Source organism: Procambarus clarkii, chromosome 71 (assembly GCF_040958095.1).
Source record: "Procambarus clarkii isolate CNS0578487 chromosome 71, FALCON_Pclarkii_2.0, whole genome shotgun sequence".
NCBI classification, from domain to species: Eukaryota; Metazoa; Arthropoda; class Malacostraca; order Decapoda; family Cambaridae; genus Procambarus; species Procambarus clarkii.
The window spans coordinates 11,097,879-11,111,385 of NC_091220.1; the positions used below are offsets into that span (position 1 = coordinate 11,097,879).

The following is a 13,507-nucleotide window of genomic DNA, read 5'->3' on the forward strand; positions in this document are numbered from 1 at the left end:
GGGTTTGGCCTCTTCCTATACTGATTCCATTTTTGTGTCGTTTGGTCTCTGGCCCTCTCACAATTTCTGTTGAACCATTCCTGTTTACTGGCCCTGCATCTCTGTTTTGGTATGAATGTTTGTGTGCCTTCCTTGTATATTTTAAAAAATTTGGCATACATTTCATTTACTTCCCTGCCTAGGAACAAGTCTGTCCAATTATACTCATTAAAAAAAAATTTGAAGTTCCCCATAGTGTCCTCTCCTTAAATCGAGTTTATCAACTGTTTCAATGTCCCCATTTTCTTCTAGATGATATCTTAAAGCATAATCAATGTCTAACAGGACAAGATCACTCTTTCCCAAGGAAGGAATGTACTGAATGTCAAATATCTCTTCGGTGTGTCAAATATCAAATAGGTGTGCTCACTGGTTGGCGTTATTTGCTACAGATAGCTTGTTATTCTGCCGGTGACCTGTTCCAGCCACCATTGACAAAGGATGTGACATCAACAACAGGGGTACAAGTGCACCTGACTCGAGCTGTCAACTCCAGTCTCTTTTTCAGGTGATCTGGATTATGACATTACGAGTGGTCACGACATCAGCTGTTCCGCCAGACATTTTGTGCCCAGGCTGTGACGTCTTCAGTGTAACTATTCGCAGTTACATATTTTATTCTCTTTGTGTTAACATAATCTTTCATGTGTTATTCCTGTTCTTGTGTATCAACCAAGTAGTGTAAGTCAGTGGTTTTTGTAATTCAGATGTTATTAGTTAATTTTATTGTAGAGTAAATCGTTATATTTTTTGTCCGAGTCTTCCTTTTTTGCCTTTTTGTGAGTTTTTTGCCTGAGTCTTCTGAGTTTTGTCTTCCACTCTTGCCCAATTCTCACACTGCAAAAGGCCTATGCGGGTTTTTTTTTACTTAACGAGTGTGTGCGCAACTTTCCATCTGCCCAGTACACCCGCAGTACTGTATCATGTCACAACTATCTACATGAAATACTATCTGCTTTGGGTTTTTTCTGTCTTAGCCTTCAGCCGGTCCGCAATTTTTCTCCAATTTTTGCCAGTCCGCAGGTGTAAAAAGGTTGAAGAACGTTGGTCTAGAAAGTCATCATCATGTACCTTTACATGGGTTTCTATAATTGAAATCCATATTAGAATATTGTGATCACATAAAGGGGGGTGTGCTTTTCCCTTACCTGTATTTGAGCAATCATGCACATGTCTGATGTTAGCACAATATCTAGAATGCTGTTACCTTGGGTGGGTGCTGTCACATGCTGTATGAGAAAGGGAGTCCTGTACCAGGTCAGGAAATTGTTCTCCTCCCAATTGTGAGATTAGATTCATCCAATCTATTGTCTCATGGTTCAGTCACCCATTATAAGGGCTTGGGTTTCCGCTGCTGCAATGCTCACATTAGGCAGATCAGTAACTTTGTCTGCTATAAATAATAAAATAATAAATGTATATTTAGGTAAGGTACATACATACAAGAATTTTTTTTACAAAGATTGGTGGACTTATAGATAGAGCTAGTACATACAATGCCTAAAGCCACTATTACGCAAAGCGTTTCAGGCAGGAAAAACTTAAATGACTAAAGCTTAATACTAATTGAGCATAATGAGTAAAATGAAAACAAGAAATGAAAAACATAGCTGAAAAAGCAGCACAAATACAATTCTGTCGACAAACAGCGCTCTTTAAAAAAAACAGACATTGGTTGACAATAGAGGGGTAAGGTAGGTTACAGGGAATTTATGAGGTATAGCTTCGTTTTTATCTTAAACTGGTTGAGAGAGGTACAGTCTTTAACATGGTTGGGAAGGTCATTCCACATTCTGGGCCCCTTGATTTGTAGAGCATTTCTAGTTTGATTAAGTCGTACTCTAGGTATATCAAAACTGTATTTATTTCTGGTGTGGTGCTCATGGGTTCTGTTACAACCTTCTATGAAGCTTTTGAGATCAGGATTGGCATTACAGTTTAGCGTTTTATATATGTATAATACACATGAGAGAATGTGCAGTGACTTAATGTCTAACATATTCAGAGATTTGAGTAGGGGTACCGAGAGATGTCTGGGGCCAGAGTTGGATATTGTCCTAATAGCAGCTTTGTGTTGAGTAATTAGAGGACGTAAATGATTTTGGGTAGTAGAGCCCCAAGCACAAATACCATAGTTGAGATATGGAGAGATAAGTAAGTAATAGAGAGTCACCAGGACAGGGCGTGGTACATAATATCTGATCTTAGAAAGAATGCCCACAGTTTTTGAAACTTTTTTTTATATATTTAGAATGTGTCCCTGGAAATTCAGCTTGTGGTCAATGAGAATGCCAAGGAATTTGCCATCTAATTTGTTACAAATTTGGGTATTGTTTATTTTGAGATTTTTGCTGTTGCCATAGTATGTTGCCTTGTAGCATACTCCCATTTTGTGCTAATATGTTAATACCACTCTTGTACAGCATAATAGGGTCAGATGTGGATGGTATATACAAACATGAAGCATAAACAAAAACAATGCAATGGCCCCTGGCAGAATGAAATGTTCCAGTGAAAGCCAACATCACTTAATTATAAATATACAATACTATTTTGTTTATATAAAGGATCATATTTGAGTGGTTACTTTGTATGGAGTATTTGTATTCTTCATATAGTCACTAATTTTACACAGCATTTTTAGACATAACTTAAAATAATGAGTAAATTTAGTTATAAATTTATAGAGGTAACAACTAAAGCTTAGACCAGCTTAGACTTGAGGTGCTAGGCAGATAACAACAGACAGTACAGTGAGGGAGCAGACTGGCTGAGACCTTAGGTGACCTGGGATGCCATCTGATGGCTCTCAGGTATATCACTCAGGGTATTTACTCCACAGAAATAACTACTTGCCTTGTTTATGTAGGGGTGCCTAATTTTCTTCAGGCAGTCACTTGTTGTGTGATACCTATGCTTTCTGGTGGGTTTGGCCAGTTTTATGGTTGACCACTTGTCCCCTGCTCCCCTTGCCTCATAGTGAGAGCCCAAGTCTGGTCCTTGCTTCCAGCAGGTGAGAAATGGGTCTTGGAAACCAAGGATATTGGGCCAAGGCTCAATGGCACTAGAGATAAGCTGGGGAAGCTACTGAGACGGGCCTTCCCAGAAATATTATCATTATTGTAATATAAACCAAATTCTGAACTCTCCATAATGACATACTTGGTTCCTGTGGTCAGCTGACACCCTCGAGGCTTGTGAGCGCCCTGCTCCTTCCAATGCTGCAAAGTAAAATATAAATACAGTACAGTACTTTTATTCTATTTACACTTTGCTCATCTCTAACTTTTATTGTCCATTGTTTTTATCATGTTAGTATTTTACTGTAATTATTTTCTGGATTTAGAATAATTATTAGTAATTTATCTCACCTCAATCAGCCTTCCAAATGAAATCTAGAATATACCAAAATTAAACTCTAATCTCGTGGCATCTATGACAATCATCATTTTAATCATCAAAATTGCAAGTACTGTACTGTATATGGAAAACCATGCAAATAATTTATTAACAAATCACCAAAATGTATTCCTAAATGTAAACATCTTTTAAAGATGTTATGATGTTACATTTAAATTAAAATTTACTATTTGTTAATAATTTGTTAAATTTACATTACATTAAAATTTGTTAAATTTACATTACAAAGATGTTACATTTACTTAAATGTAACATCTCTAAGCAAATACTCTGATGATGTATAAGCTCCTTAAGAGGGCATCAGTTAGTTTTTTAACCCCTTAACTGCGCGGCTTCCAAATATGACCCCCCCCCCCCAGTGCGCAGGAAATAAAATATCTGGAAAAAATATTTTTCTGTTTTTAAAGTGTCAAAAACCCTTCCCTGAGTAAGGGTATAGTAACAGGTCGAAATTGTAAGTACTTTAGCTGCTATGGGGTCCGTAAGTTCGTGCGTGACGTCATCATTCCCTGGTCACCCGTGGTGTACGCCCCCGGGGCCGGTAGGGCGCTCGGGGCTGGATGCACGAGCTGCCGCGAATATATTTTTGTTCATTTTCGGCGCACAGTTCCAAATACATTTTATATGCTTTTACGTGCCAATCCTATGTATAATGAACATGTACACTATATTATGGCAGTAGAACATCCGTACTGTCCGAAGACACTGCGTTATGTGCATGACACATGTGTACACATATCCAGCACATATTTCCATTGTATTATGCTAATTTATGAATATATACAGTCTATTTACACACTATACACTATCACACACTATATACATTCACCATGAACACACTCAGAACTCTGCGAGTGTCAGCTGCCACACCCTCACTCCTCCAACATCTTACTCGCCAACATTGCTCCTACCATCATACTGTTATTGTTTGTATTACACTATTTACACATGTTATGTATACCTATCTACATGTTTTATTCACCAGAACTATGCAAGTAAGCCGGTATTGTATGCAAACTTTACAGTGGCCACCATACACTGCATGAGAAATCACACAGCAGCCAGCAGACGACACTACGATTACGTCACCTCACTCACCAAAATAGCTCTTCCCAACATACTCCTGTTGCTGTTACTACACTATATACTCACATTGTATATACCCATGTACATATGTGTTCACCATAGTGAACCACTAAGCTAGTTTGATGAGCAAAACAAGAGTGGCTGCCACAGTGAGGCTACCTCGATTCTCTCCCTCACTCCCTCACCACAATTACTCCTCCCACAATACTATGCACAGTGCTTATTATCACCACAATCCTGCCCTTATCACATTACTGGTCACTAAATCCTGTAAATCCAGTCTATGAATATCAAGTTGAAGTTGCCGAGTACCAGTTCAAGTACTTGTAATCACAAGAAGGGGGTGAGCTTTTCCCCTACCTGGATTTGAACAAACATGCCCTCTTCTGATGTTAGTACAAGATATAGAATGCTGTTACTTCGAGTGGGCTCAAGGTAACAACATAAATGTCACATGCTGTATGAGAAAGGAGTTCATGTATATGTAGGTACACATAAATTAAGGGTCCCAGTAGTACAGAAGTAGAGGTTATCTAGAGATGATTTCGGGGCTTTAGTGTCCCCGCGGCCCGGTCCTCGACCAGGCCTCCACCCCCAGGAAGCAGCCTGTGACAGCTGACTAACACCCAGGTACCTATTTTACTCCTAGGTAACAGGGGCATAGGGTGAAAGAAACTCTGCCCATTGTTTCTCGCCGGTGCCCGGGATCAAACCCGGAACCACAGGATCACAAGTCCAGCGTGCTGTCCGCTCGGCCGACCAACTCGGAGGGTTCAATCTCAACGCACAATCAAGAATTCGAATCCCAGGCAGGACAGAAATGGTTGGGCACATCTCCTTTCACCTAATGTCTCTGTTCACCTAGCAGTGAGTAGGTATTCAGGAGTTAGTCAACTAGCTGTGGGGTTGCATCCTGGGCGGGGTCAGTAATTCAGCCTTGAGGGGGGGGGGGGGGGGGGGGAGGACTCGATAAAAGCCAAACGTGTATGAATACACCCTGGCTTCCTGTCCCTCGACACAATGAATTATATAATAATAATAAGGTGACAAAGTAGGTAGTTATTCATTGAAAGTAACATCTGGTCAATCAACAGACTAAAATTATAATTACAAAAAATATTATACAATTATTATAAAAATACATGCTGTACAAACTCTTGGCCCTCTCCTAAACTACAGTACAGTATTCTGATACTCACCATTATTCAGATTGTTTAGCAAGGCCGGGTTCCCACTACAATGATTGTTGCTCATGCCTTGGCCTCGACCACAGCCTCGACCACGGCCTCGACCACAGCCTCGACCACGGCCTCGACCACCCATTGTGCTTCCCGATACCTGAAGCAAGGTATTTAGTAAGTGGTAGTCATTATGTACTCAATCTTGTAAAATTTAACATACAGGTATTAAGTCCTAGCCAGTTTGGCTTCCTTTCTGAAAAGAATACCAATGATGCCATTATTAGTCTGATATAATCTACTCAGCCCTTGACAAACATGAGTTTCCAATTGGCCTCTTCATTGACCTGAGAATGGCCTTGGATACTGTAAATCATAACTAACTTGTACTTAACCATTAACCGCGCAAAACATACATGTACGACACTACACTACACACAGAAATCACAATAGCGTGATATCGATTAAGGCAGCGGCACAGGTTCGAATTCTCGTCACGGCCCTTGTGGATTTGTTCATACATATACGATTTGACATAACTCAAGTTTTTCAAACTTGCACAAACACTTTCCAATTTTTTGTGCATAATCAACTAGGCAAATGCTTCAATTTTGTCTAAATGATCACAACATAACTTGAAAAACAAGAAAATAAAAATAAATTTAAAATTGAATATTGAAAACTTCAGATTTTCAAATCAGATTAAAAAATATAAACAATCGCCAATTGTTTATTTAGTGTTATCATGCTCTCAGAATAGCATATGATTTTCAATTGCATCCAATTAGAATATAGGCTTTCAGTATAGTTTACTGCAAAACAGTTGTCAATATGGCATTTGAAATATGTGGCAAATTTAAACAAAAAATAAAGTATAACTCCAAATGTATAGGGTTTATAAAAAATCCATTCTGAAGGGATCGTAGAACAGACAGCTGAGCACACAACATGTCAAAATGGTGAGAATTGGTCAGAAACTGGTTTAGAAGCCACTCAAAGTTGAAACTCTAGTTTCAGAGATAATTGAACTTAAAGTTCTCGACAATGAATAGAGGTAGTTCTAATTTGTTATGTTAGTTGTATGTTTTAATAAACATTGTTTGGCATTCATAATATTTAATAATTATAATGAATTAGGGGATATATTTAGGGTCTACTTTATATAAGTGAAAAGCCCTAATATGGTTCCTAATCCTCAAAACACCCTAAAGAGACAAAGAAAATTAGAGTCTGAAATCCGTGAAAAAATCTGCCCCAAAAAATTCAGTCACAAGTTCTGCGAGTTGTGACTGATTTATTTGTTGACCAATTACATTCTATCTTCACATAGTTAGGGAAGGGTATGCACTCTCCACGATGTTGAGGTTACAACAAAATCACATAATAGTAATAAAAAAAAAATCTTGAAAAAAAAATCCCATAAAAAATCTTTTTTAGACATTGATGAAAGTAATATATATTAACATTGGGCAATGTATTTATATGATATATAACACAATAGAGCATAATAGCATAGTTACTCATTATTATTTGTGTTATTATGTATTACTCAGCAATGCTATAAAGGCACCAGCTGCATAGCCACTTTGTGGACACTTCTTACTACTGTTCTTCTTCTTTGTGCGTCAGACAGGTGCTTACATCTCTTTATTACTGCATTATCCCTTAGTCCTAGTTAATAGGAGCTGTTCTCTTTATCGACAAAAGGTTCTTCTTTTTAAAAAATTGATCTAAAATCAATTTCTGAAAATATTTTGATGAAAGTTTCATGACACTGAAAACAATAAATTGGAGATTTGTTTAACAGTTTTAAGTTTTCTTTACATAATTTGAACACTTTTCGCTTCCGAGCTCTAAACATGCGCGGTTTAAGGGTTAATCAAAACCATCATGGAATCCGAGGGCTTGTTCTGAACTATATTCAGTCATAGCTTAATGATAGACACCAATATATAGCCATCAATGACATAACCTCTCCCTCTCTATCACTAACCGTAGGAGTGCTACAAGGAAGGATCTTAGGACCTCTCCTATTTCTTATATACATTAATGACTTGCCGAACGTCTCTAACATTCTTAAGCCTATACTGTACTATTTGCTAACGATACTACCATCATCTTTTCACACCCCAACCCAAACACACTAAATAATACTGCAAATGACAAATTTAAAAAAAATGTTCACTCATGGATGTCAACCAACAAACTCACACTAAACATAGAAAAGATATAGTATATTTTATCTAGAAGAAAATCGTAAAAAATTCTCATTCAGATAGACACTGTCAACATTAGCATTAAAAATGAGCGAAAGTTCCTCAGTTTATACATAGACTTGAGACTAAACTTCAGTACCTATCATACAAATCAAATTTACTCAGTTTCTATGATCGAGCCACAGAGATTTTACAGAAAAAGATATGGTTGGGTTGACTGCATCTATCTGGACCTAAAAAAGGCTTTCAACAGAGTTCCACATAAGAGTTTGTTCTGGAAACTGGAAAATATTGGAGGGGTGACAGGTAAGCTTATAACATGGATGAAAAATTTTCTGTTAGAAAAATGAGGGCAGTAATCAGAGGCAGTGTATCGGACTGGAGAAATGTCACAAGTGGAGTACCACAGGGTTCAGTTCTTGCACCGGTGATGTTCATTGTCTACATAAATGATCTACCAGTTGGTATACAGAATTATATGAACATGTTTGCTGATGATGCTAAAATAATAGGAAGGATAAGAAACTTAGATGATTGTCATGCCTTTCAAGAAGACCTGGACAAAATAAGTATATAGAGCACCACTTGGCAATTGGAATTCAATGTGAATAAATGCCATGTTATGGGATGTGGAATAGGAGAACAAAGACCCCACACAACCTATAAATTATGTGAGAAATCTTTAAAGAATTCTGATTAAAAAAAAAAAAGATATCTAGGGGTCGTTCTAGATAGAAAACTATTACCTGAGGACCACATAAGTACATCGTGCACGGAGCCTATGCAACACTTTCTAACTTCAGAATGGCTATTAAATACTGTACATGGATGGCAAAATACTAAAGAAATTGTTCACAACTTTTGTTAGACCAAAGCTGGAATATGCAGTGGTTGTGTGGTGCCCATATCTTAAGCACACAACAAACTAGAAAAGGTGCAAAGACATACCACTAAGTGGCTCCCAGAACTGAATTACAAGAGCTACAAGGAGAGGTTAGAGACATTAAATATGCCAAAACTAGAAGATAAAAGAAAAAGAGGCGATATGATCATTACATACAAAATGGTAACGGGAATCAACAAAATTGATAAGGAAGAATTCCGAGACCTGGTACTTCAAGAACAAGAGAACACAGATTTAGACTAAGTAAATAACGTTGCCAAAGGAATATAAGAAAATTTACTTTCGCAAACAGAGTGGTAGACTATTGGAACAAGTTAAGTGAGAAGGTGGTGGAGGCCAAAACCGTCAGTAATTTCAAAGCGTTGTATGACAAAGAGTGCTGGGAAGATGAGACACCACGAGCATAGCTATCATCCTGTAACTACACTTAGGTAATTACAACACATAGCTAAAATCTTTTAAAACACCAGCATTGAATGTAATGAAATGCCATTTTCTGGGTGAGTCCCAGAGGCTCCCTGGAGCTATTGGACTGATATTAGCTATATTAGTCTGAGTCTTTAGTCATATGGAGTTGTCATGCCTACAGGGAACCACAAGCCAGAACACGGTTCCCTCAGAGAGGCGAAGGGAGCAATGGCCTATAAAAACTCCACTGTGTGGGGGCCTTCATGTCTGCCATTGACCGGGTTTGGGCACCCAGAAAGATAGGCACTCCGAAACAGACGCAAACTGATCTGTTTCTTGGCACCCCCCCCACCCCACCCTCCAGGAGGGGGAGGCCCCACCCCACCAGAGCTAGCTGTCTGTCCCCAGTTTTTGAGACTGAGCAAACGGAAACAAAAACTGCTGACCGGAGGGAGTGAGGGTGTCAGGTAGCCTCCGGAACTCACCCAGAAAACGGCGTTTCGTTACATTCAATGTGGATTTTCTATGGGAAGCCCTGTTGGCTCCCTGGAGCTAGCTACCCAAGGAACAGTAAAAATAATGACTTACTCGGGACGCAGCCGCACCGCATGACTCATAACAAAGCCGAGACAACTGGCTGCAACTGCTGAGGGTCCAGTGCAATAACGAATGACCAGGACCCTGTTCAACCTCCAAAACCCCTGTGCCCGATTGTCAGCTCAAGACATGTTTCCAAACACAGCAGCAAGAGCCACAAATGTCTGAACATCATGGCCGAAAGGGTAGAGCGCAGGCTGGCTAGACTTAATGATCCTGGGAACGACCCGAAAGACCCAAGCCCTGGAACAGGGAACGAGGTATACCGGGTCAACCCACAGCATGTTCCCAGACACAGAGGCGCGCAGGTAACGCCGTAAAGCCGCAAATCGGACACAACACATTATGCACCCCTGGCCTGACCAAGCATCGATAACACATGGACCCCTCTAGAAGCCTGCTGTCTCATTCTTTGCCACAAAAGGAGGAGATGGCTGCAAGCGAACAAAATGTCCACCAGAGAAAAAGAGAAGAAGTCCCTGCAACGGAAAGTATGAAACTTGCCGACCCAGCCCCCAGAGGCCAAAGCCAACAAAAACAACAACTTTTCAAAGCAGTCACGGACCAAAGGGGCCACCACAAACCGAGGAGAAGAGAAAAAGGAGAGCACCCGGTCCAAGGACCATGACAGCTCAGACAGCACATGAGCTGGCTGGAGGTGGAAAAATGCACGAGGAAACTTACAAAACGGAGCAGAAGTGACATCCACTCCGAACATGAGCTGGAGCGGCTCCACTAGTGCCGCACGATACAAGGCAACAGTACAGGTATATGGCATTAGATGCCTGTCCTGAAAAAAAAAAAAAGGAAAGACAAACCAACATGAACCGAAAACAAAGACAACCTTCAAATTAAAAGGAAGTGGCGAAAAGACCGCCAAGAGACCTCAGAAGAAGACTGGCGGTGGGACACCATTAGAGAAGCCAAGTAAAAACCTTGTTTCTAAATGCTATTCTTGATCTGAAACTTTTCCATTAAGAGGTGTAATAAAACCCACGAGCACCTCACCAGAATTAAATATCTCCGATATCCCCAGAGTTAAATTAAATCTGTGAAACGCTCCATGCAAATAAAGGGACCCAGTCTATGGAACTCATTCCCTAATGAATTAAAAAATTGTCTAATCTATGCCTTACTCAGAAGTAAAACCAAAAAATACAAAATTTCATCCTCATAGTTTCCTACCATGTGCTTCAAACTCACACTGTATTGTGTGCTACCCAATTCCCCAATACTAATACGTACTGTACTTTAAGACATATATCTTCACCAGTGTAATCACCTCTGCCAATTTATATTGTAGTTATATGTTGCAATCAAATTTTGCTACAATGTCCCTATTCATCTTACCTGATCTGTTAGATTAATGACATGCCGAACTGAAATTGAAATGTTAGTGGCTTTGCCAGAATGAAAAAATACTAATATTATGTACTCTCACAAACCTACTGTATTTTCTTGTACACAAATAAGCTGTATAATTGTAATTTTTATGAAATTGAGCAAATATACAGTTTTGTTGTGATAATGCTGAAAAGTATAGCCTATTTTAAACATCTTACGCGGCTCTGTCTCTTTCAGCAGAATGGGCTGGTGCGGAACCTTGCTGGTTCGCTCTACTCTTCCACATTTCGCGTCTGGTATTTCTGACGCAGTGTACCACCATCGGTATATTGATCAGTGATATTTACTTCTGGTGTAGTGCTCATGGGTTCTATTTGTGGTGATCTCACAGATGTTAACAACTACAGACCTATACCAATCCTGCCTAACTTGTCAAAAATATTTGAAAAACTAATCTACAAGCAGCTTTACTCTTATCTAGCCAAACACAATATACTTAGCTCTTGTCAATATGGCTTCAGACCCAAAAAGAGCACTAACGATGCACTTATTAGTATGATTACTTGATTCATGCAGCTCTTGATAAAAATGAGTTCCCTGTTGGGTTATTTGTGGACCTGCATAAGGCATTTGACACTGTCAACCACCAAAACCTTCTTCTTAAATTACATCATTATGGAGTCAGAGGACACTCCCTGCAATACCTCAAATCTTACCTTACTGACAGGCTCCAGTATGTTTCTGTGAATAATTCAATTTCTCCCACCCTACCCATCAACATTGGTGTTCCTCAGGGCAGCATACTTGGCCCTCTCCTCTTTCTCATCTACATTAATGACCTTCCAAATGCCTCCCAACACCTCAAACCATTTCTATTTGCTGATGACACAACCTTCATTTACTCCAGTCCTGACCCCCTTGCTCTAAATGCCACAGTAAATACTGAGCTAAATAAAGTCCATCTTTGGCTAACTGCCAACAAACTCACCCTTAACATTGACAAAACTTTCTATATTCTGTTTGGCAATAAATCCTCTAATCAAATAAATCTCAAAATAAACAATACCCAAATTTGTAACAAATTAGATGGCAAGTTCCTTGGCGTTCTCATTGACCACAAGCTGAATTTCCAGGGACACATTCTAAATATATCAAAAAAAGTTTCAAAAACTGTGGGCATTCTTTCTAAGATCAGATATTATGTACCCCGCCCTGCCCTAGTGACTTTCTATTACTCCCTCATCTATCCATATCTCAACTATGGTATTTGTGCTTGGGGTTCTACTACCCAAAATCATTTACGACCTCTAATTACTCAACACAAAGCTGCTACTAGGACAATATCCAACTCTGGCCCCAGACATCACTCGGTACCCTTACTCAAATCTCAGAATATGTTAAATATTAAGTCACTGCACATTCTCTCATGTGTATTATACATATATAAAACGCTGAACTGTAATGCCAATCCTGACCTCAAAAGCTTCATTGAAGGTTGTAACAGAACCCATGAGCACCACACCAGAAATAAATACAGTTTTGATATTCCGAGAGTACGAATTAATCAAACTAGAAATGCTCTACAAATCAAGGGACCCAGAATGTGGAATGACCTTCCCAACCATGTTAAAGACTGTACCTCTCAACCAGTTTAAGATAAAAACGAAGCACTACCTAATAAATTCCCTGTAACCTACCTTACCCCTCTATTGTCACCCCATGTCTGTTTTTTTTTTTTAAACAACTCTGTTTGTCGACCTAATTGTATTTGTGCTGCTTTTTCAGCCACGTTCCCCCCCTCTTTATCTCTATTTTTATTTGTTCTCAACACATTTTATTCTTTATACCCAATTAGTATTAAGGTTTAGTCATTAATGTTTTTCCTGCCCGAAACGCTTTGCGTAATAGTGGCTTTAGGCATTGTATGTACTAGCTCTATCTATAAATCCATCAATCTTTGTAAAATCTCTTGTATGTATGTACCTTACCTAAATAAACATTTATTTATTATTTATTTATTTATTTATTACACCTATCAAGGAAAAGTTTCAGATCAAGAAACAAAATTTTATACTTGTAAATAGCAAAACAGTGTGTGTGAAGTGAGTATATGTTGAGTATGTTTAGAGATTAAACAGAGTTGCTGTTTAAGTCCCAAAGTCAGAACCTGTAAAAATAGGTCTAAAATAGGTCTGACCTCTAAAATAGAGGTCAGGTCGCATCAGGTGACCTCGCTCTCTGCTAAGCTGATAATTGCAGACAGGTGGCTGTGTTGTTTCCATCAAACAAGCCACTGTCTAGGTGTGGTAGGAAGA

General features: G+C 39.1%; 1 protein-coding gene across 5 annotated transcripts in view; it reads right to left on the minus strand.

Annotated features, from left to right (window-relative positions):
• LOC123745524 (protein mono-ADP-ribosyltransferase PARP12) overlaps window positions 1-13,507 on the minus strand; it is a 41,770-nt gene that overhangs the window by 23,633 nt on the left and 4,630 nt on the right. For 4 of the 5 annotated variants that reach the window (XM_069311983.1, XM_069311984.1, XM_045726118.2 and 1 more), the window contains exons 2-3: window positions 5,745-5,883; window positions 3,202-3,260 (exon numbers count right to left, since the gene is read on the minus strand). In XM_069311983.1, coding sequence (XP_069168084.1) covers window positions 3,202-3,260; window positions 5,745-5,868 — 183 coding nt within the window. In that variant the 5' untranslated portion in view covers window positions 5,869-5,883. Of the gene's footprint in view, window positions 1-3,201; window positions 3,261-5,744; window positions 5,884-13,507 lie in introns of those variants that run through there. The other variant, XM_069311986.1, reaches the window with a different exon arrangement.